At 37.0% G+C, this 27,031-nt stretch overlaps 1 protein-coding gene and 1 pseudogene across 7 annotated transcripts in view; one reads left to right on the plus strand and one right to left on the minus strand.

The window, feature by feature from the left end:
• The window catches only part of SLC9B2 (solute carrier family 9 member B2), a 53,796-nt gene that overhangs the window by 5,354 nt on the left and 21,411 nt on the right, over nt 1-27,031 (plus strand). For 4 of the 7 annotated variants that reach the window (XM_032261589.1, XM_032261588.1, XM_032261586.1 and 1 more), the window contains exons 2-7: nt 8,672-8,803; nt 10,390-10,570; nt 18,304-18,474; nt 22,704-22,846; nt 24,062-24,189; nt 25,334-25,509. In XM_032261589.1, the coding sequence (XP_032117480.1) occupies nt 8,714-8,803; nt 10,390-10,570; nt 18,304-18,474; nt 22,704-22,846; nt 24,062-24,189; nt 25,334-25,509 (889 nt within the window). In that variant the 5' untranslated portion in view covers nt 8,672-8,713. Of the gene's footprint in view, nt 1-5,774; nt 7,114-8,671; nt 8,804-10,389; nt 10,571-18,303; nt 18,475-22,703; nt 22,847-24,061; nt 24,190-25,333; nt 25,510-27,031 lie in introns of those variants that run through there. The other 3 variants (XM_032261590.1, XM_032261587.1, XM_032261591.1) reach the window with 3 other exon arrangements.
• Nucleotides 26,002-26,113, minus strand: LOC116539004 (annotated as a pseudogene).

Genomic DNA, 27,031 nt, shown 5'->3' on the forward strand with positions numbered 1-27,031 from the left:
ACTCTGAGCCTGATCTGAATTCCTCATTGCTGGGTAGGGCTCCTTTAGGGAAATGAGAATTAGATCAGTGTTGATAAGCAAGTACAGAAACTGGAATGTTTCTGTATGTTCTATATAGAAATACGATATGAGACTGAGAACCTATACTTTCAATACATGAATAGATGAACACAAAGGTAGGAGACTGTTATTAGAATCATCATAGAATATTGAATAATCACTGTGATGCTCTTTCAAAGGCATGAACTCTAGCAATGTCTTAGTCTATTGTTGTTACTATAACAAAATACCACAAAGTAAATAATTTATAAATAATCAAAATTTATTTCTCACAGTTCTGGAGGCTGGGAAGTCCAAGGTCAAGGTGCCAATTAGATTTGACGTCTGTTTAGGACTTGATCTCTGCTTGTAAGATGGTGACTTCTTCCCATGTCTTCTTCACATGAAAAAAGAGACTAAGGCTATGTTCCCAGATGGTGGAAGGGAAAGAGCAAAAGGGACTAGGCTGCTCCTTTCGACCCCTTTTATAAAAGCACTAATCCTATTCATGGGGGTTGAGTGTTGGTGACTTAATCACTTTGCAAAAGTACCTCCCTCTTTAATACTATTACCTTGACAGCTACATTCCAACATCCAAATTTTGGAGGGAAACAAACATTCAAACCATAGCAAGCAATATATGTAAATTCTGCATAAGATTACCCCATTAAATGTCAGCCTATCCAAATCACAGACAGCAAATAACAAGAGTAAAAAGTCTTTATCCATATTTAGTAGTAATTGAAATGATAGCAGTAAGTCTGTTTTACTTGACTGAGAGCCTAAGGACATTCGCAAGTTGATAGTTCCTTTATTTCTTCTGGAATATTACAGAAAGTACTTGTAAACATTTAGATTAGTAAGATAACTTGAAAAAAGAGAATATTTAACAAATATCTATGTGAAACCATGTTTACAGAAATGGTTTCCACAGTATGCTTCACTTGCCAGAAGGAACAGAGGTGAGTAGACAGGGCTCCTGCAGCACCACCTTAGTTCCACTTGTAGGATTTAAGGATAAGGTTTCATTTGAGAAAAGGTATTTGGCTTAAAAATATGAAAGCCAGGGCTGGGCACGGTGGCTCACACCTGTAATCCCAGCACTTTGGGAGGCTGAGGCATGTGGATCACAAGGTCAGGAGTTTAACCAGCCTGGCCAACATGGTAAAACCCTACCTCTAGTAAAAATACAAAAATTAGCCGGGCATGGTGGCTGGTGCCCCTAGTCCCAGCTCCTCAGGAGGCTGAGGCAGGAGAATCACTTGAACCCAGGAGGCGGAGGTTGCAGGGAGCCAAGATCATGCCACTGCACTCCAGCCTGGGTGACAGAGCAAGAATCCATCTCAAAAAAAAAAAAAAAGTATTTAAAATTACATAAGAAAATCTTATTAAATCTTAATAATGTAGAAAATAAAAATGAAAGTCCAGCCACTCCTCTTCCATTTCCCTTCCCAAAGTCAACTGCTGTCAATGGACTTTTTTTTTCTGTTTACTTCCGTAACAGGTACGTATATCGAACTGCTTCTATTCTTGATCTTGAAAAGGGCAGTTTTCTTTCAAGTGGGGTGAAAAGATTAAGAAAACTTTTTTTTTTTTTTTTTTTTTTTTATACGGAGCCTCACTCTGTTGCCCAGGCAGGAGTGCAGTGTTGTGATGTCGGCTCAGTGCAACCTCCGCCTCCTGGGTTCAAGCAATTCTCCTGCCTCAGCCTTCCAAGTAGCTGAGATTACAGACACACACCACCATGCCTGGCTAATTTTTGTATTTGTTTAATAGAGACAGGGTTTCACCATGTTGGCCAGGCTGGTCTTGAGCTCCTGACCTCAGGTGATCCACCACTTCAGCCTCCCAAAGTGCTGGGATTACAGGCTTGAAACACCATGTCCAGCCAAGAAAACTTTATTTAATTTCATAGCTCTATAATTTTGGTGGCATATGTATGTAGTGCTAGAAAATAAAGTTCAAATTAAGCCAAGAGAGTTTCTAAATATGGGTGTCAGTCCCATAGGAAACTCTGAATATTGGGTATGCTAGAGAAAGGCATGAATGGCCTGCAGCCTTTGCATGTATTTTCAGAAAATACCTCACCTACTAACCGAGGAGCAAGCAGGCAGTCACATTAGTCATAACAGCCAAGTCCCTTGGCTTAGGCCAGACCTTACTCCTCTATTGAATTCTGTATTTGAGCCATAGAACCTTGACTGAATTCATGTTATTTATTGAATTTAAAGACCTATAAAATTTTGCCATTGGAAACAGACCAAGGTTTTTCTACTATAATTTACAAGTTATTTATCAGTTTAAATAATGCAATAGCTTCACTCAGAAGCCAAAAAAATATTTTGTTGCTGCATATAGGCACTTATAGTGTTTATCTAAAACAGCAATTCCAAATCCTTTTGGCACCAGGGACCAGTTTTGTGGAAGACAATTTCTCCATGGACTGGGGAAGGCAGGGATGGCTTCGGGAGGATGCATGCACATTATATTTATTGTGCGCTTTATTTCTATTATTATTCTGTTGTAATATATAATGAAATAGTTATATAACTTACCATAATACAGAATAAGTGGGAACCGTGAGCTTGTTTTCCTGCAACTAGATGGTCCCATCTAGGGGCGATGGGAGAGAATAACAGATCATCAGGCATTAGATTCTTATAAGGAGTCCGCAACCTAGATCCCTCACATGCATAGCTTACAATAGAGTTCGAGCTTTTATGAGAATCTAATGCTGCTTCTGATCTGACAATAGGCGGAGTTCAGGCAGTAATGCTAGAGATGGGGAACAGCTGTAAATACAGATGAAGCTTACTGGCTCACCTGCCTGCTGCTCACTTCCTGCTGTGTGGACCAGTTACTGACAGACCACCTGATACCAGCTCATGGCCCTGGGGTTGGGAACTCCTGATCTAAAAGATACCTTGCCTTCCTAGTTCTCAGTATAATTTTCTGATATACAAAAATCTCTCAAAACATTGCAGTTGAACTGGAATTTTTTAAAAACAAAAGCTCCTTAATTCTTAGAATCTTAAGACATGCCTAAATGGCAAGTTATCTCTTTAGTCTATTGATTAATAATTCATTTATTTTTCTTTTTTTGAGATAAGGTCTCATTCTGTTGCCCAGGCTGAGTGCAATGGCACAATTATGGCTCACTGCAGCCTCAGCCTCCAAGGTTCAAGCGATCCTCCCATCTCAGCCTCCCAAGTAGTGGGGCTAGAGGTGCACAGCACCATGCCCTCCTAATTTTTAATTTTTTTGTGGAGACAGTGTCTTGCTATGTTGCTCAGGCTCGTCCTGAACTCCTAGATTCAAGCAATCCTTTCACTTTGACCTCCCAAAGTACTGTGATTTCAGGTGTGAGCCACCACACCAGCACTAATAATTCAAAATATATAAACAAAATTTGTCATGCAAATAGACATTCCATTCATTTTGCCACCAATATTGTACATCCTAAATGGATTAATAACTCGTTTTGCTTCTAATAAACTGTAACATTTGTAAAAATGGGAAAGTGTAAAGCTGAACATGATGCAAGGTAGAAAATAAAAATATTTATATTTGCTTTCAGCATGGTGTTTTCAAACTTAAAGTTGTGTATGCATATGTGAATAGGATTTTAAACAAAATATTATAACAAACTAAAAAATGTAATGCAGTGACTTGGTAGAAATGACATGAAGTCAAAGATATAAATTAGAGAACTATCTCATTATACAAATTTTTATAGTTTTACCATGAGGCCGATATTGGCCATATTATTTGAGAAAAACTATTTAGCGTCTCTAAGCTTTAATTTCCTCATTGAAATATTAAAGAGGTAGGCCTAGTTAAGTTCTAAAGGCCTTCCCAACTTTTATCATTCCATTAGTCTGTGATTCTTAATTACTTAGAAACCATCTAGTTTCTCTATATTTCTCCTACTTTTTAATTTTTCTATCACAGACACCTAGTATCTCAGGTAAATTCTTTACAGTTCTCTTGAACCTTTTCTGGTACTAAAGAAGTAGTTTAATGTTGGGATTTTAAAAGATTTCCATGAATACAATGAGAAAATAATTAAGATTCATTGCCTACAATATTTCATTTTACCAGCACTGTTGAAAAACGAAGCTTTTCACTTAATTTTCTGGATAACTGACACCTATGTTATTAAATAGCAGATTTTTGTTTAGTTTAACATTCTGTTTAAACAAAATCTCTAAATTGTACTATCTATTTTAGTGCCTTTTAAGCAGAAAATATACTTACATAACTTTTTCTTTGTATTTTCTTGAAGATGGAGAATTACATTTTGTTTTGTTTTGTTTTTTTAGAAGTGGACAAAGTCTCAGTCTATCGCCCAGACTGGAGTGCACTGGTACAATCTCGGCTCACTGCATCCTCTGCCTCCTGGGTTCAAGCAATTCTCCTGCCTCAGCCACCTAAGTAGCTGGGATTACAGGTGCCCACCACCACACCTGGCTAAGTTTTGTATTTTTAGTAGAGACGGGGTTTCACCATGTTAGCCAGGCTGGTCTCAAACTTCTGACCTCAGGTGATCCACCCACCTCAGCCTCCCAAAGTGTTGGGATTACAGGTGAGAATCACCTTTCCAAACATTATTTATTATACAGGACATCTTTCAGGGCCAATTCAGGTATGAAGATTCTTACTGAGAATTCATTTGGTGGCGAGTGACAGAAACCCAACTCAAACTGGCTTAATAAAAGGAATTTATTGGCTTACCTAACTCAAACATAGCTGCTTCTGGTTGTACCAACAACATTTGGTTGTTTGTACATTTAATTTGGAGTTTTTCTCCTTTTCCACATTGAGAATCTTCTTTGCTCTGTAGTCATTTCATTCTTTGGAAGGCTTTCTTGGGTATCACAAGTGTCTTCACTAGCAAGACTAGGTTTAGGAACCCAAACAGAAAGAGAGCTCTTTTCCAATGGTTCCAGTAAATACCCAAAGCTGACTCTCATTGGCGAGGTATGTGTCAGTCCTCATGCCTGGAACCATCAGTGTAACCAGAGGAGGGAGTTTCCCTATTGAACAGCCCTGTCAATGATCCTCATCCCTGGATCATTGGTGGAGCACGTGGGTTGGGGAGGTCTGAATGACAATCTCACATGACCACATGGATGGAGAATAGAGTAGGCATGGATTTCACAAAAGAAAATCAAAAAAAAGAAAAAAAAAGTTACATTTTTTGGTAACAACCAAAAAAGGTAAGGGGAAAGGTGCTTGGCAGGCCAACATTATAAATGTCACTTGTGGAAAGGTATTTATCCCCACATTCATTACTTAGATTGCTGTCTTTTTCATCTCTTTCACCGCCATCAGTCACTAATGCTGCTCTCAGTTTGCCTCTATCACAGCAATCTCTTCCTGAATTTTAATGTTTAACATCTAATCTTTTAGGGTTTGAAAAACAAAGGAGCAAAGTCATTAGAATTATTTTCAAAATGAGAGCTGGGCACAGTGGCTCACACCTGTAATCCTAGGACTTTGGGAGGCTGAGGCAGGTGGATCACCTGAGATCAGAAGTTTGAGACCAGCCTGCCCAACATGGTGAAACCCTTCTTTGCTAAAAATACAAAAAATTAGCCAGGCAAGATGGGGGCACCTGTAATCCCAGCTACTCAGAAGGCTGAGGCATGAGAACCTCTTGAACCCAGGAGGCGGAGATTGCAGTGAGCCCAGATTGTGCCACTGCACTCTAGCCTGGTTGACAGAGGGAGACTCTGTCTCAAAAAACAAATAAATAAACAAAAACAAAATAAGGGTTAATGGGCTCTGAGTGAGTCCTTAGGAACTTCTCTATGAGTAAGGAGAATAAACTTTCTAATGAGGGTTCCATGATATTTTTATGCCCCTTCAAAGGTCATTTTCGTAATTTCAAGACCCAATGATTATGAATAATAAATACTGTGAACATGTCACTTTAAATAAAAGTAACATTTTTGAAAGTTTCTTAAATTTAAGTTGGTTTCTCAAGTGAGACCTGTGTTGTAAATGGTCTTTTAGAAATGGAAACACAGCACAGAGCAAACAAATACAGCTGACCAGTTGTAAGATCTCTTACTGGGCTGATTAAAAAACTGATATTTTATTTTACCCTTTATTTCTGCAGTATCTTTCTGATCACATATAAGTATTTTGGCATTTATGGTTGAGACTATTGGAGAATAGAGAACTTTTTTGGAACATAAAATTATATAAATTCCCAGATGGCATAACATGTCAAGTTTTGATTGTTTATGTTTAAAAGGACCCCATAATAACATTAATAAAATTTGTTCACAAAGGTTTCATTTGAACCAATAGTTTTTGTCTACTAAAAATAATAAATTCTAGTTGGTGACTATTTAAAAATAGTTTTCGTAAGTGGCAGAATTGGCTGATTTTGAGAATTTGATGAGAGAGGTGATTTTAATGATACTGCCAAAGAATTTCTATGTAATTCTCCAATGAGAAAGGTGAAGAAATGAATGTTATATCCACCTAATTAAGAAGTGGGCCTCAAAAGCAGATGAAAAATAATGACCAAATAAAATCAATGGGATTAAGTAGTAAATTCTTCAAGATTCAGATGACTTTATCTTGCTTAATAGGGAAAGCAAAACGATTCTTAAAGATTCTTAGGATAATCAAGAAGGAATATGCATGGGTAGTAATAACCAACGCTATTGAATGGTAACTGTGCGTAGTTAGAACTATTCTTGTCTCCATTTCATAAATAAAGAATTAATCACAAAGAGGTTAAGCAATTTGGTATATGAGGGAGATGGACTTCAGACTCAGGCTTATCTAAATCTGAAGCCAGCCCATCTTGTCAGTTACCATATTTGAGGTCATTCACTTCAGAAGGTAAAGGCCAAGTGCCATGGTTTGAGATGTGATATCCTAAACTCTTTAACTTGATCTCGTATTACTTTCAGCCTCCTGCCACAGGCTCCAGCAGTTTCCCCTCACACACCACTGGCTTTCATGCCTCCATGCCTTTAAGATAAGTGTTCTCTGAGTCTAATATTTTTTGGTCAAGTGACTTTCTTTTTTTTTATCATCAGTCTAAATTTTGAAGTAAGTTTTTTAATTTAAAAAGTTATATATATATATATATATATAGAAACATATGCACACATTCATATATATCGTTATATAAACACATTTATTACAAATTATATATAATAAAAAACAAACTTAAGGTTTTTGAGATGGCACTGTGGTTACCATTGTGTTTTGTAAGGAGGAAACTTGGTGGTGGTAGAAAGATTATGATGTTCTTTCAAATTTTAAGTGCAAACTTCTTGCCACTTGGTTGAACAGAGAAAATGATTCTTTGAGGGAGGAGTTCTGTCTAATTCATCCTCTCTTTATGTCTAGCATAATGTGTCTGGAACACATTAGGCACTTTGATATGGGTTGAATTAGATTTTCCTTTCTCTTACATAATTTTCTCTTTGGTTCTACCAAAGTTTGTAGTGTGTACCTCTATTGGGATACTCACTGTACTTGCTGCATTAGGAGTAAGTTTCCTTGCTAGTTAAAAAAAGACCAAAAAAACTAAAATAAAGCTTGATTAATAGTGGTTTAAACAATTACCCCAATACTTGGCAGTCCAAGGCTGATGGAGCAACTCAAAAATGTCATCAGGGTACCAGCTCCTCCCATCTTATTTATCTGCTAAGTGGAGGGCTTTTATAGTCAGGCTTGAAAGATGTCTGCTGCTCTTCCAGGCACTGTATCTACATTCTAGGAAGGAGAAAAGGAAATGTTAGAGGACAAAGAGTAAAAAGTATTATCCTCTAAAGGCCTCTCCTGAAATTCCCTCCTAAATCTCACATATAGAACTGTGACAAATGCCCACCTCTCCCTGCAAAAGTAGCTAGGAACTGGAGTACTGTATTTCCCTTGTAGCCTGTATAGCTTGGAAAGCCAAGGGAGAATGACTTGAAGTGAGTGTTTATTGAGCCAATCTATAGTCTCTCTTACAGATGTTCTTAGTCATTTGGTATAAATTTATTTTTCCTAGTATATAAGAAGTCTATGGAAAATAATGTGTTTTGGTATTCTTTGAATTGCCTGCAATGACTAGAAAGTGACTACCACCATAGCACTCATCATAGTGTCTAAGACATTGTGGCTACTCAGTCGTTGGTGATGTATTTTTAAACTTTAATTTAGAAATAAGAACCAGGCAGGAGTTAGCAACTCTAGATTCTCCGAAAATGATGGAATTCAGAGATTTCCCTTTAGTGACTCATTCCTTATATCAACATTGGAAAATTACCTGGAGCCTTCCTGCTTCATCCTGTTGGCACATTAGGACAATTTACTAGTGATATTGCTTGGAATGCTTTGATGTATAACTCAAAAAACAGAATGGGAAAGAAATCGTAAACATGTGATTGGTCAACAAAGGCTTTTTCCAAGAGAAGTAAAAAGGTAGATAAGAATAATGATAATATACTGGAATCAAGCAAAAAAAAAAGAAAACAGCCATTGAAAATTAAGGATAGTCTAATTTCAAATAGTTTAGCCATTCAGAATTCTTAGAAAAAAAATAAGTGTAATCCAAAATCTTTGAAATTAAAAGACTTTCAATTTACTGCTTTGTATCTATACTCTTTCAAAACAGATCTTGTTCCTCTTCCCTCCGTCATTTTGTTAATTATAAATTATGGAGGATGAAGATAAAAGAATTACATGTGAAGATTCAGAACCATCCAAAGGAGTGAATCTCATGGCCTCTATGCATCAAGAAACACAGGTAAATCTAAGCTGTGATAGAATTGTATTTTCTTCATATTCTACCACTCATTTACCAATTCTCTTATCCCCAAACTCACACAGTCCAGGGCAGGTGTGACTACCAGTTTTCCCAGCTAACATCATTGGCAGCTGACCCTACCTGTGACTGTAAAAATGGAGAGCCTGTGAAATCCTTAGTGTCATTGACCTAATCTCTACAATGGTTTTGGTTTTTTTCCTTTCTTTTTATTGCTTAAATTCAAGTAGATTAATGAATGTGAACTGGTTTTCATTATAGAGAGTTATCTTTTCCTAAACTGCTTTGTATATGTGCCAATTATTGCCCTGAATTTTATCTTAAATATGCTTATTTTAAAAGCCAGTATTACAGCTGGACACGGTGGCTCACGCCTGTAATCCCAGCACTTTGGGAGGCCAAGGCGGGTGCATCACCTGAGGTCAGGAGTTCAAGACCAGGCTGACCAACATGGAGAAACTTCATCTCTAAGAAAAATACAAAATTAGCTGGGCATGGTGGTGCATGCCTATAGTCCCAGCTACTTGGGAGGGTGAGGCAGGAGAGTCGCTTGAACTTGTGAGTCAGAGGTTTCTGTGAGCCAAGATCGTACCATTGCATTCCAGCCTGGGCAACAAGAGCAATACTCCATCTCAAAAAGCAAAACAAAACCCAGTATTACAAAACATAATAAAATATTATGTGACCCAAGCATTTATAATACAGGTTGAGTATCCATTATCTGAAATCCTTGGGACCAGATGTGTCTTGGATTTTTTGTTGTTGTTTTTTTAATATTTCCATACACCTGATGAGATATCTTGCAGATGGAACCCAAGTCTAAACACAAAATTTATTTATGTTTCATATATACCTTATGCAGGTAGTCTGAAGGTGATTTTATATAATATTTTTAATAATTTTCTACATGAAACAAAGTTGCATTTGACTGTTACCTGTCGTGTGAGTTTAGGTGTGGAATTTCTTACTTGTGTGTCATGACAGTGCTCAAAAGTTTCAGATTTTGGCTAGCCAAGGTGGTTCACACCTGTAATCCCAACAATATGGGAGGCAGAGGCAGGCAGATCAAGAGGTCAAGAGATCGAGACCATCCTGGCCAACATGGTGATACCCTGTCTCTACTAAAAATACAAAAATTAGCTAGGCGTGGTGGTGTGTACCTGTAGTCCCAGCTACTCAGGAGGCTGAGGCAGGAAAATTGCTTGAACCTGGGAGGTGCTGGTTGCGGTGAGCTGAGATTGAGCCATTGTACTCTAGCTTGGGCAACAAGAGTGAAATTCCATCTCAAAAAAAAAAAAAAAAGCTTCAGATTTTGGAGTATTTCAGATTTTAGATTTCCAGATTAGTGATACTCAACCAGTACTAAAAATAGTGACAGTGCTAAATACTCCTAGCATAATTCTTATTTCAAGCTGATTCGCTAGTAGTAAATCTGTATATTTTCCCTACAAAGTGTTACCCTTGATTCTAGTCATAGAAATCTGATTTGTAAGGTGGTGATGCAGTACCTATAAAAATGTGTAAAATATGTAGAGTTTTAAGGATTTTTAAAATTACTTTAAATACAGGAGGAGACAGTTATGAATCTCAAAGGTATAGATGCAAATGAACCAACAGAAGGAAGTATCCTATTGGATAGCAGTGAAAAAAAGCTACAAGAAACACCAACTGAAGCAAATCACGTACAACAACTGAGACAAATGCTGGCTTGCCCTCCACATGGTTTACTGGACAAGGTCATAACAAACGGTAAGGATGAATTCAGAAAGAGATGGCAAAAGATGAAGCTGTTATAATGACAGATTCCTAAATAATACGGTTGAAAGGACAGAAAGAGGTTGACTTCTCCCACATATAAAAACTACTTGGTGAACAATTCACACACATGGGTGGCTCTGCTCCACACACTCAAGGGAAGGATCTAGGCTAACAGGACTCCACCATCTTCACCTTGGCTTCAAGGATCACTGTGGTCACCATCATCGTGGGAAGAGGGGAGAAACACAGATCAAGGACCTTTTCCTTTACTATATCTGAGTAATTTCACAGGATTACTTTAGGACTATCTAAAACACTACATAAATGTTGGTTGTTATTACTTTTAACTAATGCAACTAACATTTTAGCAAACACAGCCCCATTTATACTTCCAAATGAATTCTATTACTTTGTAAGTAAGAATTATTGGTTTGCAATTCAGCTTATTTTAGTAGAGCTGCTGTTGTATAAGACATTTGGGGGATTTTTCTTTGGGAATTTATGTCAGCAATATTTTTAATATTTTTAGGGTTGTGATGTATTTGTCTTTTAGTAATGAATTTGGTCTTTAGAGACAGCCAAAGGTTATTCTGCTATCAATTTGATAAATACATGAAAGTTCAGATTCATTTATACCATATTTTTGTTAAAGGAATTGTGTGCATATGTGTCTGTGTGTGCTAGGGGATATGTGATATAGTAGAAACAAGAAGAGATTTGAAAATTATCTATAAAGGCAAATTAGTTTTTTTAAGAAGACAATATACTTTTATTGATAGTTAAAATTTATTGTTTTTTACATTGACAGACAAAATTGTATGGATTTACTTTGTACAACATGATGTTTTGAGGTATGTCTACATAGTGGAATGAGGAATTTTATCTAATTAACATATGTGTTATCTCACATAGCTATCATTTTTGTGATGAGAACATGTTACATTTACTCTTAGCATTTTTCAGGAATACAATATATTATTAACTATAGTCTCCATGTTGTACAATAGAACCTCTTAAACTTACTCTTCCTGTCTAGCTGAAATTTTATATCCCAACAACCCTATATATATGTATCACCCAATATTCTTAAGATATATGGGTGGGTGTGTGTGTGTGTGTGTGTATCTTTTTTTTTCATGGATCTTTAAAGTCTAGAAAATTTATCTGTCAAGGCATTGGTCATTGTCTTCCTTGCACTTTCACCTCTTCCCCGCTCCACCTTTTTTTTCCTGGAGATAGGATCTTGTTATGTTGCCCAGGCTGGTCTTGAACTCCCAGGCTCCAGGGATCCTCCCACCTCAGCTTCCCAAGTAGCTTGGATTACAGATGTATATCGTTGCACCTGGCAAAACTAATTTTAACCTGCCAACTTTTTTTTTTTTTTTTTGAGATGGAGTCTCGCTCTGTTGCCCAGGCTAGAGTACAGTGGTGCAATCTCAGCTCACTGCAACCTCCACCTCTCCAGTTCAAGCAGTTCCCCTGACTCAGCCTCCCAAGTAGCTGGAACTACAGATGCATGCCACCATGCCTGGCTAATTTTTCATATTTTAGTAGAGACGGATTTTCACCATGTTGGCCAGGATGGTCTCAATCTCTTGACCTCATGATCCGCCCACCTCAGCCTCCCAAAGTGCTGGGATTATGCCACCATGCCTGGTCAACCTGCCAACTTTTAAATGCCTGGAATCGATCCACAAGTTTTCACCTTTACAAATCATATTTTCAAAAGAGAAAATAATTTTAACATCAAAATATAAAATGAATTGTTCAAAAATATAAACATCCATTCATAAGCATTATTTAATTTTTAATACATAATTATACATATTTGTGGGGTACAATATGATGTTTCGATACATGTATATATTGTGTAATGATCAAATCCAGCTAATTAGCATATCTGTCACCTAAAGCATTTATTATTTCTTTGTGGTAAGAACATAGAAAATCTTCTATTTTGAGGTATACATTACCTTATTCCTAACTATAGTCTCATTACTGTGCTACAGAACAAACTACTCTTCCTAATTATCACTTTGTACCTGTTGACCACTCTCTCCCCATAACCCCAAGCTCTTCCCCTCCCTAGTCTCTGGTAATCACTGTACTATTTACTACTTCCATAAGAACAACATTTTTTAGATTCAACATATAAGTGAGAACATGCAGTATTTGTCTTTCTATGCCTGACTTATTTGACTAAGCATAATGTCTTCCAGGTTCATCCATGTTGTTGCAAATGACAGGATTTCATTCTTTTTTATGGTTGAAAAGTATATCATTGTGTATATACCACATTTTCCTTATCCAGTCATTCATTGTTGGACACTTAGGTTGATTCCACATCTTGGCTATTGTGAATAGTACTGCAATAAACAAGGGAGTGCAGACGTCTCTTCAACACGCTGATTTCATTTCCTTTGGATACATACCCAGTAATAGGATTGCTGGATCATATGGTGGTACTATTTTTACTTTTTTGAGGACTCTCCATACTATTTTCCATAATGGTAATATTAATTTACATTCCCACCAGCAGTGCACAGGGTTACCTTTTTTCTACATCCTTGCCAACCCCTTGTTACCTTTTGTCTTTTCGATAATAGTCATCCTGATAGGCATGAGGTGAAATGTTGAACATTTCTTCCTATACCTGTTGGCCATTCGTATGTCTTCTTTTGAAAAATTCAGGTCCTTTGCCCATTTTTAAATTGGATTATTTGTTTTCCTGCTATTGAGTTTTTTCAGTTCCTTTTATATTCTGGACATTAACTCCTTGCCAGGTACATAGTTTGCAACTGTTTTCTCCCATTCTGTAGGTTATCTCTTCATGCTGTGGATTGTTTGTTGGGCAGAAGCTTTTTAGTTTGATATAATCTGCTTTGCCTGTTTTTGCTTTTGTTGCCTATATATTTGAAGTCATATCCAAAAAGTCATTGCTCAGACCAGTGTCATAGAGCTTTTTCCTCATGTTTTTTTCTAATAGTTTCATAGTTTTATGCCTTACTAAAATTTGCCTTTTAAAGCAGAGTTAAAGGCAATTTCAAAAATTATGCTGAGGAATAATAACATCATCAAAGTAAATATACGGATTCCCACATGTGTTATGTTTACTGAAAAATGAGACTCAGTTCTATAGTTATACTTTGTGGGCTCTGAAAGACATGTTTACCATTAACATCTGGGACAGTGAAAGCCAAGCATAATATGTGATACTTTAGGCTCTAGATATGTTTTAATGAAACCAAGTCAGGTTACTTAACTAGCATGGAAGAAAATCTCAAACTTAGAACATGTATAGAAAACCAGAATCCAAAAATGTATACTAGCTGATAAGACAACAGATAATTTAATACCTTTTCTGTTCTTTTAATTTTTTTAAAAAAACTTTTATTATTCAAAATGTGACACATTTATAGTTAAAATGTTTACAGTGAAATAGATATGGACCAACATAAGGAAAGAGTAAAAAATGAATAATGTAATTTTGAGGCTCATATTTTTAAATTGTGTAATCATTCATAAAGCAGCCTGAAAAATGAGATTCATGTTAAATAAACATCTCATTGCTTATTTTTCTGTTCTTCTGTCCCAGAGGTTTACAAGACAACTTTTGTCCTATATTCTTTTCTGTGTCTATGCAGTATATATCAGTAATCTTCTTAAAAAGTAGGCCATGCGTGGTGGCTCAATCCTGTAATCCTAGCACTTTAGGAGGCCAAGGCAGGTGATCACAAGGTCAGGAGTTCGAGACCAGCCTGGCCAACATAGTGAAACCTTGTCTCTACTAAAAATACAAAAAATTAGCTGGCCGTAGTGGTGGGTGCCTATAATTCCAGCTGCTTGGGAGGCTGAGGGAAGAGAATCACTTGAACATGGGAGGTGGAGGTTGCAGTGAGCTGAGATCATGCCATTGTACTCCAAGCTGGGCAACAAGAGTGAAACTCCATCTCAAAAAAAAAAAAAAAAAAAGTAAATCTTACATGTGAAAATCTGTGGTTTTCCATAATTGTAAATGAGAAGTAAATTAACTGATTTAAACATGATTTAGAGAAACTTTATAGACATACCATTTGCTATGTATTTACAACGGTATTTCAAGTAAGGCACAGGGAAAGAGAATTAGAGATTTTTTTTTTAATAATCTTGAAGTAGAAAAGAGAAAACAAGAATCTTAATTCCACCTTGCTGAATTTAATATTGACTTGGGTTTATGCTGCAATAAAGGAGAATTTAGTATAATAACTGGCAAATCCTGCTTTCCCAATCTACCTCTAATATTGCATAGAAATTTTAACCCTTGTAGCTAATTGGAAAATACCAAAAGCCCCTTAGTTATTTTACTGCAGTAGTATCATAAGCCTAGAAAATCTGGAACAATTCTGTGAGGGTTTAGAAAAAGGCACATTGAATTCAATCTCTAGCAGTACGGTAGACAAGACTCAATGAGCAATCCTGTCACAAACCAAGGAAATCATCTGAAAAAATATTTTAAGTCTTTGAAATAATCTGTAAGGAAAACAGGGAATCATCAGACACCAGAACCAAAGTGTAAGTAGAAGAGATCAATAAGCACTCAAGGTGGCTCCACCCTGGATGTTTCTAAACCTCAGGGAACTTGAGATTGATTTTGAGAGTGCTGAGAGCACAGGAGGCTAAGCTGGAGCCTGCCCAGGTTGGGAGAATTCTAACCAAAAAAAAAGCATTTTCCTTCACCTACATAAAGCTGAAACCGAATGTGATGGCAAATTTGAGGTAAACCTGTTCTGCAGGTGAGGCCTGTAACTAAACCTGTCTCAACTGTGGTTCCTGGCTGGGGCAGGTGTGGGGTCTCCAATCAAAATGTTTAACTTCATCCTGATTTGTCTTCAATTTAACAGAAACAATTCAATTTGAAAATGTATCTATTTTCAGACAACATTTTCAGATGGTCTCAGATGGTAAGCTTTCAAGTACATGGTAGAAGTAAATTCAGATCCCATCTGGGAAAACTCATTCAACCGAAGGTTCCAACAAAGTTGGACAGAGTTCCAAGGGAGAGCTTACTGTTGCAAAAGACAAACTAAAAAGTTTACTTTCAGACAGAGTTTCAAGGGAGAGCTCACTGTTGCAAAAAAAAACAAACTAAAAAAAAACTACAACATGCAAAAGGAAGCAAAACTGATTTCAAAAAGGTGCATTATCAGAAATAGAATATAAAACATTTATAAAGGAGTTAAGAATTAGAAAACATGAGTAAAAAACAAATAACTATTTTAAAAATGAATAGATTTGAAGAACCAAGTTGAACTTCTAGAAATGAAAGCTATAGGATAGTAGTTGAAATTAAAAACTCAATGGACAAATGAGGCAGCAGAATAAGTAAAAAAATAAATAAATAAATAAATAAAAATAAAATTGGTGAACTGGTGAATAAATCTGAAGAGATTACCTAGAATGCAGTACACACAAAGATGAAAAATATGAGAACTAGGGTTATCAACATAGAAAAGGAGAATGGGAAAGAGGAAACATTTGAAGAAATAAAGAATAAGAATTTTCCAGAATTGATTTCTTTAAAAAAATTAATCCTAAGCAAAACAAAAGAAAGTCACACCTAAACACATCATACTGAAATCAACGCCAAAGAAAAAGAGAAGATGTTAAAAACAAGGAAAAAGAATTCCTTTAAATAGCTGAAATTAGGCTCTTCAAAACCAGAAAAACCAAGGAATATTATTTTCAAGGAACAGAGAGACAATAACACTATACATAGAATTTAAGGTAAAACTGGGATATACCTAGAAAAACTGTATTTTAAGAATGAGAATAAAGATAATTCCAGACAATAAAACTAAGAATTTACTACAACAGATTCTCTTGAGAAATACAGCATGCTCTGATACAGAGTATTTCTATATCATGAATTAGCTCATATGCAGTGGTAAATAGGAGAATTGTGTCAGAGTGCATGGAATTTGCAGTTTTGTGTATAATTTTTCCTGATCCATTAATATCTTGTATCATTAAGCAATAGCAAGTGAAGGCAAAGTGAATTGGGGGAATAAAGACCAAATATATGCTTTCTTACAATGAAAGATAAAGCCTACCCTACATGAGGACCTTTTAAACGATGAAATCTCTGTAGAAGTGCTGTCTTTTCAAGCAATTAGTAGCTGGTTTAGGGGCTTCAAGGACTCAAACATTCTACAGCATTAAGCTATCTAATAAAACTACGCATGTGGATAAAGGGGCTGAGAATACAAGCTGAGGTAAAGAAGCTGCCAACGCTTTTTCTTTCGTTGACATTTTTTTTTTTATTGATGCAGAGGGCTACAATATGGATCAAATTTCGATGGGACTGCTCTCTGCTTAAAGAAAATACCCTTGAGAATCTCCATCCTGAAGCAGGCAATGTGATGCCAGGTTTAAGTCTGTAAAGAACAGACTGTCTGCATGGGACATGAATGTCAGTGTAGATCCATCTGTGCTAAGACTCTTATTAGGATTGTTTTGGTTTTTCTTAGTGCTTTGGTCACCAGTTTTGAGTGGTCTGCCCCAACTTTGTTTTCCCCATGAGCTTTTCAATTTTTAGTATACAGGTTTATAAAACACAAGTTTTCAAACAGGCAAACGTTTCTTTTTTTTTTTTTTTCTTTTTTTTTTTAAGGCAGGGTGTTGCTGTGTAACAGGCTGGAGTGCAGTGGTGTAATTGTAGCTCACTGCATCCTCGAACTCCTGGCCTCAAGTGATCCCTGCATCAGCTTCCTGAGTAGCTGGGATTTCAGGTGCCCACCACCACATCCAGCTATTTTTTTTTATTTTATATTTAGCAGAGATGAGATCTCACTATGTTGCTCAGACTGGTTTAGGACTCCTGAGCGCAAGCAATCCTCTTGCCTTGACCTCCTAAAGTGACGGGACAAGCATGAACCACCACGCCTGGCCTATTTCACATTCTTATGGAAATGCTTTTCCCTAAAGGAGACACTTTAGGCAGCAGGATAATTGTTCCAGATGAACAATTTGAGGCCAGGTAAGATGGTTCACACCTATAAACCCAGCACTTTGGGAGGCTGAGACAGGATTGCTTGAACTTGGGAGTTCAAGACCAGCCTGGGTAACATGATGAAACCCTGTCTCTACTAAAAAAATTTTAAGAAGTTAGCCGGGCATGATGGTACACACCTGTAGTCCAGCTACATAAGAGGCTGAGGCAGGAGGGTCATTTGAGCCTGGGAGGTTAAGGTTACAGTGAGCCATAATCGTGCCACTGTACTCCAACCTGGGCTATAGAGGCCCTGTTTCAAAACAAAAAGAAAAGTTTGAAATGCCATGATGAATAATGATTTCGAAAAAGGTAACTTTGTAGGTAATTCTAAACAAATATTGACTAAAAAAAGAAATAATAATTCTAATTCAAGGCAGAACTAAATAATATATTTGTGGTAAAATTATAAAGAAAAATAAGTGAATGGTGAAAAAAAATCAATGGTTCCTTCTGGCAGGGTGAAGGGAGATGGATGAGGAGGGGCAGATAGACAAATTCATAAATAATATCCTATTTCTTAAGATGTTGGCAATTACCCAGTTGTTCATCTTACTGATACTCTTTACAGATTAAACATAATTATAAATATTTGCATTTTCATTCAGTATTTATTTGTAAAAATTATTTTAGATTGTGTTCAAAACCTGCATGTGACAACTGATTGATAGTAACTAGTATTCCTGGCTTATTTCAGTTACCATTATTGTTCTTCTGTGGGCTGTGGTTTGGTCAATTACTGGCAGTGAATGTCTTCCTGGAGGAAACCTATTTGGAGTTATAATTCTATTCTATTGTGCCATCACTGGAGGTAAACTTTTGGAGCTTATTAAGTTACCTACATTGCCTCCACTGCCTTCTCTTCTTGGTAAGTGTTAAATGTTTCCTGTTTTCTCCAGAGTAAACCACATTTTTAAAATAATAGTTTGGAAAGCTTTGAGAAATGAAGGAATGAAATATTTCTGTATTTGCCATGCTGGAGCCAAAAGCCAGTTGTTAAATTTTGAGGAGTCCTGTGATCCAGTTGTTAAACGTGGCAATTAAAAAACTTAAATTATCCTGGCCCGGGTGTTGTGGCTCATGCCTGTAATCCCACCACTTTGGGAGGCCAAGGTAGGCAGATTGCTTGAGCTCAGGAGTTTGAGCCCAGCCTGGGCAACCTGGTGAAACCCCGTCTCTACAAAAAAATACAAAAATTAGCCGGGCTTGGTGACTGTAGTCTCAAGCTACTCAGAAGGCTGAGGTGGGAGGATTGATTGAACCTGGGAGGTCACAGCTTCCATGAGCCATGATTGCACCACTACACTCCAACCTGGGCAATAGAACAAGACCTAGTCGCAAAAATATATACATATACAAACTTAAAATTAAATAACTGACATTAAAAACAAGCCGTCCAGGAGAATTGCCTGAACCCAGGAGGCAGAGGTTTCGGTGAGCCGACATCGCACCATTGCACTCCAGCCTGAGTAACAAGAGCGAAACTCCGTCTCAAAAAAAAAAAAAAAAAAAAAAGCCGTCAGTGCTCAACACTGATCACTTCCTGTTTTACTCCATTTCCCCTCACCTATGCTCTTGAGATCGTGGAAATACTACATAATGGTGTGCCACTGCCACCTCTTCCCAACTCCACTTTCAGTGACATCATATTGTAGCTTAAAATCGGCCATAGAAGTATCTGTAACAAAAAAATCAGCAAATGCTACAAATCAAGGTTTGTCATTGTGTAAGTCACTTACATCATTGACAGAGTGAAGTTCTGACATGTATTTTTATTGTTTCATTTTCATCTTATTAATTAATATAAGCAAAAATATCAAGTAACATTCATGGTGAAACTGCACTCACTCATCCATGATGTGTGACTTCTTTGCTGAATCGGATAGTACGCAACCACTTATTTCTTGTCTGATTCTGTCAAATCTTGGTAGAACTGCAACCATAGTTGGTTATGGACACAGAAGTTTGAAAAACAGCAGTGAAAACATTCTATGAGAAGAAATTGGCTATATAGAATTTACAGTGGAGACTGTATATTTGTAAACTGTGTGCTGCACATCCTTTATATCAGTAAAATTTAATAATGTATGTGCCTATATAAAATGCATACGTTTTTCGGTAAGCCACTTGTTAAACATTTACCAGCACACCAGCACTTTGGGAGGCCGAAGCAGGTGGATCACCTGAGGTCAGGAGTTCAAGACCAGTCTGGTGAAAATCCATCTCTACTGAAAACAAACATGGCGAAACTCCCATCTCTACTAAAAATACAAAAATTAGCTGGGCTTGCTGTAATCCCAGCTACTTGGGAGGCTAAAGCAGGAGAACCGCTTGAACCAGGGAGGTGGAGGCTGCAGTGAGACAAGATCATGCCACTGCACTCTAGCCTGAGTGACAAGAGCGACACTCCATCTCAAAAAGGATAAAAGTAAAATAAAATATTATGATTCTTGAAGACATAGCTGAAAATACCCCTCAGAGACAAAGAGAACTGCCCAAACAAGACATATACACAAATTAGTCTTAAAACTAGATGTGATACATTTAATGTTTCTTCAAAGAATTCTGCATTATAAAATTTGTTTACCACAGAGACATTTTGTGTTCATTTCTAAGAGATTTATTATCACCCAGTTTTAGTAAAAAACCACCTCCTTTTCATACATGTATATATATTTGCACATATTTCCTGAAGGGTTTTTTTTTTTTTTTTTTTCTGTTAGCTATATGAGTGAGAACAATCAGGATTGGCTAGCAGACACCAGTACTATTTGCTTTTGAACTTGTGGTCAGTAATTAAAATTAAATATAAAAAGAAGTAGAATTATAAGGACAAGGTGAAAAGAGGGCACTGCTGGAGAAGCATGAAGTATGTCCCATTTCTCAATGTATTTTTAATTTTAGGTAAAACTAAAGTATTCCACTTAATTCATATTATTTCTCATGGATGTTTTTTGTTCTCTAAAGTTATTAATTGAATTACTATTAAAATGAATTGCTTCTTAATATGCCTGTATGCTAGAATAAAGGGTTGGCAGACCACTTCTTTTTATAAATTGAATGTTAATTGGAACCTACCCATGCTTATTCGTTTCGTAGTGCCTGCTACATGCTAGCCTTGTATGTGATCCTAGTAACAAAGAGGTGAACTAGATAAGTAGTCTCCAGACTTTTTGGCACCAGGGACTGGTTTCGTGGAAGACAATTTTTCCATGGACGACAGAGGCAATGGTTTCGGGATGAAGTTTTCCACCTCAGATCACCAGGTATTAATTAGATTCTCATAAGGAGCACACAGCCTAGATTCCTTGCATGTGCAGTTCACAATGGAACTCATGCTCCTATGAGAATCTAATGCTACTGCTGATGTGACAGGAGGCAGAGCTCAGGCAGTAATGCTCGCTCACCTTGATGTATGAATTGTGCTCATTTCAGCACTGTTTATAAGGAAAAACCTGAAAGTTTCCTTAAAATCTATTAATAGATTAGTGGTCCAAAAATTATGAAACTTCCAAACAGTGAGATACTATTGCAGCTATTAAAGGGGAATAAAGCAAATATATATGTGCTTCAGTGGGAAAATGTGCAGGATATATTATTAAATGGGAAAACAAAACATGCTGCACATGTGTATAAGTGTCCTATTTGTGACCAGCACAAAAGAGCATATACACACAGAAATATTCTTGAATAGTTACAGAAACTTTCTGGAAAGTCACAAAAGACCCTTAACAGTGAAAAAACATTCAAGAATGAAGATGGAAAGTTGCAGTTGGGATACAGTATGTACTTGCCACTTTATATTTGTCAACAGTTTCTTAATTTTAACATGTGCATGTATAACTCATCATTATTTCTTCCAAAAACCAAGCCTGTTCATACTGTTGCCCAATAAACGTTCCAGAAAGACTGTCACTGCAGCATTCAGAACTTAGAGTCTTTCCCGTAGATAAATGGCAGTGATGAGAGATGAGACGCCTGGCGTGATGCTTTCATGTGCAGCAGGTCACGAAAAGCTCTACTTGCAGTTGTCTCTCTTCACCCATCTTGCATCACAAAATATACTAACTTCGGTAAATTTATTTAGTTGTTTGAAGTGTGGTGCTTATAAGGACAAGGTGAAAACAGGGCACTGCTGGAGAAGCATGGAGGGAAGAGGCTGACAGTCTCTCACAGAAACCTTTCCCTTTGTGTGGGCATGTGGTATCAATGAAGGCAGAATTCCCTCACAAACTACTCAGTTTCCTCAGTTACACTCAACTACTTGCAGTTTTCAGAGTGAGTCACTTTTTCTTCTACCTTTGAATAAACTACTATCTTTTCCAGAAACTTCTCAACTCCCCCAGCCATTTTTTTCTCCCCTTCCCCCTTCTCTAAATTCCCCTTCCTGTCTCAGCTCATATAACATCCCCCTCATGCTTTCATAAAATTGATATTGTCCGCTTGTCTTGTTCCCTAGAAGCTGAAACCTTGTTGAAATGTCCATTATTATATGCATGATGCACACTCTAGTGTCTAATTTGCTGAAGGCATTCAGTAGAGCTGAATGACTGAGTGAAAGAAGTCACCAGCTGACATCACAGGGCAATGTCCATTTCATCATAATTGATATCTAAAACCTTTGCAAAGTAGGTTATATGTCTCTTATGAAATTATCTACTCTGAAGGTGAAATAGAATCCATAGAAGTATTTATTGATATTTCAAGTAATCTGACATAGCAAATAATTTCAGGGGCTGTTTGCTGTTCGCACACAAGGGGATGACTGAACTGACATTGTATTTAGATGTTAAAAAACATTTTAAATTTAGAATTTGATCATACTATCTATCTAAATGCTGCATCTTATCTCCCTTTTAAGTTCAGTTATTTTGATAATATTAATTATTATAATCTATCTTTTTATCTGCACATTAAAGTATTTTCTTAGCTGCTTTAATTTATTATACTTTTTTTTTAATTAAAAGTTTAACAGTTTCTTCTAAGCATTAGTGAAGTGGTTCCTGGAATTATATAGTAGTGTCTATAAAATTAAAGCACTAAAAATATTTTTTGTATTTGAAAACTAACTAGACATGTTTGATTTCTTCATTCAAGGCATGCTGCTTGCAGGGTTTCTCATCAGAAATATCCCAGTCATCAATGATAATGTACAGATTAAGCACAAATGGTCCTCCTCTTTGAGAAGCATAGCCCTGTCTATCATCCTGGTTCGTGCTGGCCTTGGTCTGGATTCAAAGGTATGATGTGTCAATTTCTCATTATTAAATAGGAATTTAGTTTCTTCAATACTTTAGATATTTAGAATCACTAAGCATTAGGAAATGGATATGGACACTTTGCATGACATTCTTGAGCATAGAATAGAATTTTTTTCACGGAGGATTGTTTTGTACATAGGACCTTGTGCTTCGCAGTAACTCAAAAGATGGTCTCATTCTCTTCCCTTTTTTTTTTTTTTTTTTTTTTTGAGAGGAAGTCTTGCTCTGTCGCCCAGACTGGAGTACAATGACTCGATCTCAGCTCACTGCAACCACCACCTCCCAGCTTCAAGTGATTCTCCTGCCTCAGCCTCTGAAGTAGCTGAGATTACAGATGTGCACTACCATGCCCCACTAATTTTTGTATTTTTAGTAGAGACGAGTTTTCGCCGTGTTGGCCAGTCTGGTCTCAAACTCCTGACCTCAGGTGATCAACCTGCCTCGGCCTCCCAAAGTGCTGGGATTACAGGCATGAACCACCCCACCCGCCGGTCTCATTCTTTTTCCTGGAGAAAGGTAGGGTCTGTGTATGGGGAGAGCACCAAGAATAAAGGCCCCACTTTTCTCTGACGTAGATATAGACCATGGCTATAAATAATGCTCATAGGGGAGAAAACAACATATTTTTGGTTTGTGAAGCCCTATATAAGTGTTCAGGGCTAACTATACTAGCTCAGGAAACTGCCTAATGAATCTCAAGTATGCTTTTTAAATTCTCTTTGTTTTCATGTATGTCTTTGAATACAGGAATGAGTGTCCTTGGGGGATGAAGCTCTTCATCTTAGCCTCATTCTGGGACCACAAGTTATAAATAAAACTAATACTGAGAGTGTTAAATTAGCTAGAGATTATGAACACAGATGCTGAAAGCAGCCTGCCTGGATTCAGACCTGGACCCGTCATTCACCAGTTTCATGGTCTTGGGCAAATGACTTTAGCCTGTGACTTTTCAGATGAGGATATCTAAAAAAAAGTGGGGATAATAGTATTACCTGACTTATAAGGTTGTAGTGAGGACTAAATAAGCTGTCTTAAAACACCTGGAGTGCTAAAATGTTTGTTAAATAAAACTCATTACCTTGAAAACTCGTGATGACCCAGACATGGTCCATATACTGAAAAGAAAGCAGGGAAGGTCATCTTCTCTGCACATCTTCAGAAGATTACATTAGGATGTCTATTTTTCTATTTCAGGCCCTGAAGAAGTTGAAGGGTGTTTGTGTAAGACTGTCCATGGGTCCCTGTATTGTGGAGGCGTGCACATCTGCTCTTCTTTCCCATTACCTGCTGGGTTTACCATGGCAATGGGGATTTATACTGGGGTAATTATTGTTTATTTGTCATATGACAATATATAGGGATATTTAGGGCTTTCCCTGATTCCATACAAGAGAATGCATAATAGAATTTTCTTATAGACATCAGAAAATGCAAGATAGATGTTACAGCATAATCTAAATATTCTAACTTCAAAATATCGTTTATGTGTTATTAGGCACTAACTCTTATAGTTAGCACCTACTATTAAACTGTTGAAGAAGTCTTGGTCCTTTGCCTACACCTGATTCCATGCCTGTTAAAGAGACACCAGATTTCACCTAAAGTCTGCACAAAGGATAATGAACATAGCAACAGTGATCAACAGCTACTGTTGTTTCCTCCTTCCACTGTCAATTCTTTACTTCCAATGGTTAAGAGCCACACAAAGTAAATAAATTAGAAAGGACTTAGTGAGAATTTCATGCTAATAAGTCAGCAAGAAATAAGAAGTTCTTCTCATGGTTAAGACTCTTGAACTCTACTCCCTGGATTCAAATCCCAGCCCTGTGATTTTCCAGTGTGTGATCTTTAACAATTATTTAATCTCCCTGTGTCTCAGTTTCCTCAATTCTAAAAGATAAAATATATCTATTCTATAGGGTTGTTGTGAGGATTAAATTAGCAAATACATGTAAAATGCTCAAAATGGTGTCTGGTACATAGTAAGTACTGTTAAATGCTTTCTGCTGTTAACAACTGCTGTTATTACTGGCATCAATCTGACTGTCATATCATTTTCTTCTAATCTGTTGCCTTATTTGACATAGCAATCCCTGACAGAAGGCCCAGCATCACTGAGTTCCAAATCAGAAAGTCCAAGCATTGTTTTTCAAACTTTGTAACATAAATTTTTTGGTTTAAAAAAGCCAGCATCCTGGACTTACCCTCATTAGGCCTTCTATACCAATAAAAATACATTTTTAGGCAACCTAAGTAGTCTGAAGCAGGTTGTCTGTGGCTACATTTTGAAAAACAGTGTTCTATAGAAGTTTTACACATACGTGTTTTTCTGGATTCATGCTTCTCTGCTATTTGAACAACTGTAGTTGTCCAAAGTATAACCCTTAAAAAAGTGGAGGGTATTATAATTTCAAAATAATAATAAGTAAGATGTTATCATAAATGTTTAAAGCACTATCTGCTTAGTTTTGTTTTAGGTGCTGTATCTCCAGCAGTTGTGGTACCGTCAATGCTCCTTTTACAGGGAGGAGGCTATGGTGTTGAGAAAGGTGTCCCAACCTTACTCATGGCAGCTGGCAGCTTCGATGACATTCTGGCTATCACTGGCTTCAACACCTGCTTGGGCATAGCCTTTTCCACAGGTAACCTAATGAGTTCACAACAGGCTTTATTACTCTTGCACTCTAGAGACGTAGATTAAAATGTTATAAGCATGACATATTTACTTAATAATTGATTAAGGCAAATTAAAAATAGGCCAAAGAACACTAAGAGTTCTGTACCTAAGGAGGGGCCATAAGCTATCTATCTTTACTCTCTTCCTCCCTCTAGATAGAGACTGCTCAAGTAGCACACACTGGGTGCAGTAGGGGAGGTACAAGATAGATTTAAAGAACAGCATGTGCTTGAAGTGACCCAGGAAAGTTTAGGCCTGGAGACTTCACACAAAAGATGAGTAGGTTTTTCAAGGAGCATGAAAGACAGAGAGCAGTCTAAGTAAAAGGAACAGCATGCCTTTAAAATAAGAACAATTTTTCTTCTCTCCTTCTCAGCTTTTTATGGGTAATAAGCAGCAATGCTTTTAATGGGTGTCCTATTAATACTTAGTGTCTGAAATTGATGTATTTTGCTTCAAGTATTATAAAAGAGGAATTTTATTTTTTCTCCCACTGTTGTTCAACATCTATATTAAACTGATGTGAACAGATACTACACTTGACCTTAGCCAAAAGGCCAAGAAGCAGTTCAATGCTTTTATTATCCTGTGACATGGCACAAATTTAAGTTCATTCCTTAATCTTATGTCTAAAATTGGGAAATAAAATTTGCAATGTTATATGATTGACAAAGTGTAATTATAACCTAAGTTTAGCTTCAGATTCCATAGTGGGAACACATCTTGGGAAGTCATATATTCTTATTGTCTCCCCATAGTTATCTTCCCATTCTATGATTGTGTATAACTTATGCCTGTTACCTGGAACTCCGCTCTTTCTCATTGCTCCAGAGCCTGCCTTCCATCTATCCCTGGTAAACTGATTTTCTCAAAACATTGTTTTCACAACATTACTTTCTTGTTCAGGAACCATTGAGGATTCTCTGTTACCTATTAAATCAACTCCATACTCTTATTTTTAATGCTACTACACGTATCCAAATTATGTTCTTACCAGTTTCCTGGTATACACTGTTAAAACAATGGTTTTCAGCCTTAGCGTCACACTAGAATTACCTGAGCAGTTTTTAAAAATACCCTTATGTGGGTCCTATCTTAGACCAATTAAATCAGAACCTTTGGGAGTGGAAACTAGTGCAGCTTGGATTAAGAACCACAGCTTTAGAGCAACAGAGTTTGTATCAGAATCATGGTGGTGAGAGGAGAAAGAACAGAGGCAGTGGGGTTTTCATAAGCTACAGCTCGGAGAACCTTCCTAGCTGACTCTGCTGTGTTTCCTTTCCCCATCCCACCCCCAGCCAACTAAGAGTGGTCCTTAGACCTTTTGGATCTGAGCCCTGCCAGACATACTGAATCAGATTTTCAGGGGTGGGGCCTAAGAGATTTTTTTTAACACCTTACTATACCATAGACTGAAACTAATTAGCTACTTTCTACCCATTCATAGTAAATTATTTACCACAATAGCTTAAGCACAGTGCTACTAT

The sequence above is a fragment of the Sapajus apella genome, unplaced genomic scaffold (genome assembly GCF_009761245.1).
Source record: "Sapajus apella isolate SASKATOON/1434 unplaced genomic scaffold, GSC_monkey_1.0 scaffold124, whole genome shotgun sequence".
NCBI lineage: Eukaryota > Metazoa > Chordata > Mammalia > Primates > Cebidae > Sapajus > Sapajus apella.